At 32.3% G+C, this 4,742-nt stretch overlaps 1 protein-coding gene across 1 annotated transcript; it reads left to right on the top strand.

Annotated features, from left to right (window-relative positions):
• The first annotated feature begins 850 nt into the window (after positions 1 to 850).
• On the top strand, positions 851 to 1,717 carry LOC139863145 (uncharacterized). Its single transcript, XM_071851794.1, has one exon. The coding sequence runs from the start codon at positions 851 to 853 to the stop codon at positions 1,715 to 1,717; it is 867 nt and encodes a 288-aa protein (XP_071707895.1).
• The last annotated feature ends 3,025 nt before the right edge of the window (positions 1,718 to 4,742 follow it).

Below are 4,742 nucleotides of genomic sequence, written 5' to 3'. Positions count from 1 at the left end.
GGGAAACCTATCTTGGTTGCTTGGAGACAGCAGAATGTATATGTTGTTGATCTTGATACTACAGATTCTGGTATTAATACTTGTCTTTATTCACAGACTGTTCGTGAGTTAAATTGGTTGTGGCATAGAAGACTTTCTCATTTAAATTTCAAGAACATAAATGAGTTGTCTAATAAGAAGTTAGTTAGAGGGCTACCTCAGCTCTCTTACAAGAAAGATAAAGTTTGCTCTGCTTGTGTTAAGGGTAAACAAACCAAATTTCATTTTCACTCCAAGACTCTAGCTTCCATTAATGAGCCTTTTCACATGCTTCACATGGATCTCTTTGGGCCTATTAACATCGGAAGTTTGAGTGGAAAAAAGTATACCCTGGTGATTGTTAATGAATATTCCAGGTTTACATGGGTAATTTTCTTGTATGCTAAAAGTGATGCACCTGAAGAGATTATTAACTTGATTAAAAAGGAGCAGTTATAAAAAGACAAACTGGTTAAATAATTAAGAAGTGATCATGGAACAGAGTTCAAGAATGCTACTCTTGACGAGTTTTGTGAAAGTGTTGGTATTGGTCAAAACTTCTCTGCTGTTAGGACGCCGCAACAAAATGGTGTTGTTGAAAGAAGAAATATGACTCTCATTGAAGCTGCAAGGACTATGTTGTGTCATGCAAATGTTGCTATTAGGTTTTGGGCAGAAGCCTGCTTGTTATACTCAAAATAGATCTATTATTGTCAAGAAGCATGGTAAAACTCCTTATGATCTTTATCATAAGAAAGTTCCTACTGTTCATTATTTTCAAATTTTTGGCTGTAAATGTTATATTCTCAATCAAAGAGATTTGTTGGGCAAAATGGAACCTAAGTTTGATGAAGGCATTTTCATGGGATATTCATCTCTTTCTAAAGCTTATAGAGCTTTCAACTCTAGAAGAAAGAAAATTGAGGAATCGATTCATATCACTTTTGATGAAAATTCTATTGTTACAGATGTCTCTGCTAATACAGATTCCAACATTCTTTTTGAACTCTCTCCCAAGAATGATGAGTCTGGCTTACAGACTTACATTTCACAACATGACTCTGAAGATGAAGATGGTTGTGTAAAGGTAAATTATTCTTTGAATACTTTAAATGAAACTTCTTCTACTGAAGTGGAAGTCACTGATGTTTCTATTGAAGAAAATTCCGATGAAGAAGAAGTTGGTGTTGTTCCTGTGATTCATGGTTCTGAAAGTGCTAGAAGATCTACAAGATCTATTAATCCTCCAAGATATCTTGAGGATTATGTTGTCAATACCAAAGGTTTACCAAAAGGAGCTTCTACTTCACAAACTCCTATGTCTGATGATGCAATTGCTAATTACTATTTGTATACAAGCTTTCTGTCTCTCATTGAGCCTAAAAAGATTGATGAAGCTTTGAAGGATGATGACTGGGTTGAAGCCATGACAGAAGAATTAATGGAGTTTGAAAGAAATAAAGTTTGGACTTTGGTACCCAAGCCTGCTAGGAAGACTGCTATAGGAACTAGATGGGTATACATGAATAAGGTTGATAAAGATGGTATTGTTGTAAGAAACAAAATTAGGCTTGTTGCTCAAGGTTACAAGCAAGAAGAAGGTATTGATTATGATGAGACTTTTGCTCCTGTGGCAAGAATAGAGGCAATAAGACTCTTCTTATCTTATGCATCACACATGGACTTTAAAGTGTCATAAATGGATGTAAAGAGTTCATTTTTGAATGGGAAACTTCAGGAGGAGGTGTATGTTAAACAACCTCCAGGTTTTATAAGTAAGAAATTTCTTGATTATGTTACAGGCTTGATAAAGCTATGTATGGTTTAAAACAAGCACCAAGGGCTTGGTATGATACTCTGACATATTTTCTTCTATTAAAGAAATTTGTCAGAGGATCAATAGACAAAACCTTATTCATTAAAAAGGATAAAGGAGCTTGTTCAGATTTATGTGGATGATATCATTTTTGGATCTACAAATCCACATTTAAATGGTTTTCTAATACAATGTCTAAATAGTACAAAATGAGTAACTTGTGTAAGCTAAATCACTTTTTGGGTTTGCAAGTCAAACAAAGTCCTGAAGAAATTTTTATAAACTAGAGCACTTATGTTTTAAACTTAATTGAAAAGTATGGTTTTAGAAATTGTTCCACCTTAAAAACCCCTATGAGTGTATCTGAGAAATTGAGCAAAGATGAATTTGGAAAATCTGTATGTGAAAAGACTTACAGGAGAATGATTGGTTCATTATCATACCTAACTGCTAGCAGACCTGATATCATGTTTGCTACATGTTTATGTGCAAGATATCAGGCAGACCTAAAAGATTCTCATTATAAGGCTATTAAAAGAATTTTCAAGTACTTAAAAGGCACACCTAATTTAGGTCTGTAGTACCCCAAAGGTTCTGGTTTTGATCTCATTGGGTATACAGATGCTGACTTTGCAGGGTGTAAATTGGATAAAAAAAGCACTTCTGGTGGTTGTCAATTATTAGGTGGAAAATTGGTTAGTTGGTCAAGTAAAAAGTAAAATTCTGTTGCTACTTCAACTGCAGAGGCTGAGTATGTTGCTGCTGGTGGATGTTGTGCTCAATTGTTGTGGATGCAACATCAATTGGTAGATTATGATGTGATTCTATCAAAGACCCCTATTATGTGTGATAATGAAAGTGCAATTGCAATAACTGAAAATCCTGTGTTTCATTCAAGAACTAAACACATTGAGATTAGACATCACTTCATCATGGATTGTGTTGAAAAAGGAAAAGTTGTGCTAAAGTTTGTGGGAACTAATGATCAGTTGGATGATATCTTTACAAAACCTTTAAGTGAAGAAAGACATTTTTATATTTTGGAGAGGTTGGGTATGTTGAATCCTTCTCCAGAGATGTTATGTTATCTGGAGAATCTAAAAACTGAGTATTTTTTAGTCTGGGTGACGTCATCCAGATTCTGGTTTTATAGACTCAGTTGTAAACTTTCTTTCAACTTTTATTTCTTGAAATTTCATAAAGTTTTTTTTTGTGTAAATTAAAACGTTCTTCTGATTTTGTAATGATTAGATTTTGTAAAATCTGTTACAATGACTAGTTTTTAGTTTATTTCAAACGGTAATTTTTTTTTGGGGGCAAACGGTAACTTTGTGAGTGGTATAGATAGATAGTTTCAACCATTGGTAAATACTTTTGCTATCTGATGTTTAAGCGAGGTATATATAAAATAGCTTTATATTTTAGCAGGAAAATACTATTAAATACGATACAATTTTACTCAAGATATTTATTTATTTATAGAATGAATATACTTAAACCTTGCTACAACACTTATAGGCAGTGTACCTAATCGTACAGTAGTGTAGTTTTTAGTAAGTCCGGTTCATTCCACAGGGAAAATCTTTAAACAAAGCTTAACGCTATATTAGTTTACTTTTATAAAAATACAAATATATATATAAGTAATATTATTATTATAAAGGGGGGTTTTTACCGTTTAATGACCGGTTTGCCGATTTTAAAACTTTAGTCGCAGTTAAAACTAAATGTAAAATAATAAATAAATACAAGACTTAATTTAAAGCGTAAAGTAAATAACGATAATGAAATTGCGAATAATAAAAGTGCAATAAAATAAACTTGCGATAATTAAAAAGTACGATAATTAAAAGTGCAATTAAATATAATAACAATAAATAAAAGTGCTATAATTAGAAGTGAAATTAAATATAAAATAAAGGAAATTAAATATGAAATAAAAGAATTATGCTTATTTAAACTTCCGTAATCATGATGTTTGACGTGTTGATTTTAGTTTTATGCCCATGGGTTAATTGTCCTTTGTCCTGGATTATTTAATATGTCCGTCTGGTTTTTGTCCATAACAGTCCATCAGTCATAAATATAAAGTGCGAGTATCCTCGTCAAATTATCCTTATACCCGAAGTTAAATATTCCAACTAATTGGGGACTTAAACTATAACAAGATTTTAATACTTTGTTTAATAATTACACCAGGATATCGACTGAGTGTAACCCAAGGTTTTAATATTTTGTTATCAATTATGCCAAGTGTCCTTTTACATAATTTCACCCCTGTTTCAATTATTCTAGTGGCTATTAATCCATTCCCGTGTCCGGTTAAATGAACGATTATTCGTACATATAAATACCCCGCCCATCGTGTCCGATTGAGTGTATATGGTAATTTATAGGGACGCCCAATTGTAAATCTTTATATTAACATTAACAAACTATCATTTAGTTAAACAAATATAAAGTCCATTAATAGCCCATAGTCTAATTTCCACAAGTGTCGTTCTTTTGTCCAAACCCCAATTATGGTACAAAGCCCAATTACCCAATTTTAGTAATTAGCCCAACATCATGATTACTTCGGATTAAATAAGCATAATAATAACTTAGCTACGAGACATTAAATTAAAAAGGTTGAACATAACTTACAATGATTAAAAATAGCGTAGCGTTACACGGACAGAATTTCGACTTACACCCTTACAACATTCGCTAACATACCCTTATTATTAGGATTTAAAATTAAAATTAAAATTAAAATATAAATTATATATATATTTTTACGTATATAGATAGAGAGATGGATATATATGTTTTTAAAAATGATTAGAATTCGGTTAGCTTTATGGGGAATTGAGTTCAGGGATACTCCGCGACTCGCGGCAACTTTTGCCTTCAAACTCCGCGAGTC

Source organism: Rutidosis leptorrhynchoides, chromosome 8 (assembly GCF_046630445.1).
Source record: "Rutidosis leptorrhynchoides isolate AG116_Rl617_1_P2 chromosome 8, CSIRO_AGI_Rlap_v1, whole genome shotgun sequence".
NCBI classification, from domain to species: Eukaryota; Viridiplantae; Streptophyta; class Magnoliopsida; order Asterales; family Asteraceae; genus Rutidosis; species Rutidosis leptorrhynchoides.
Note: the sequence above shows the minus strand (reverse complement) of the source record. Positions and strands in the feature narration are given on the sequence as shown.

Excerpts from the sequence above, each read along its gene's own strand:
- LOC139863145 (XM_071851794.1), top strand. The coding sequence starts at position 851 with ATGGAACCTAAGTTTGATGAAGGCATTTTCATGGGATATTCATCTCTT.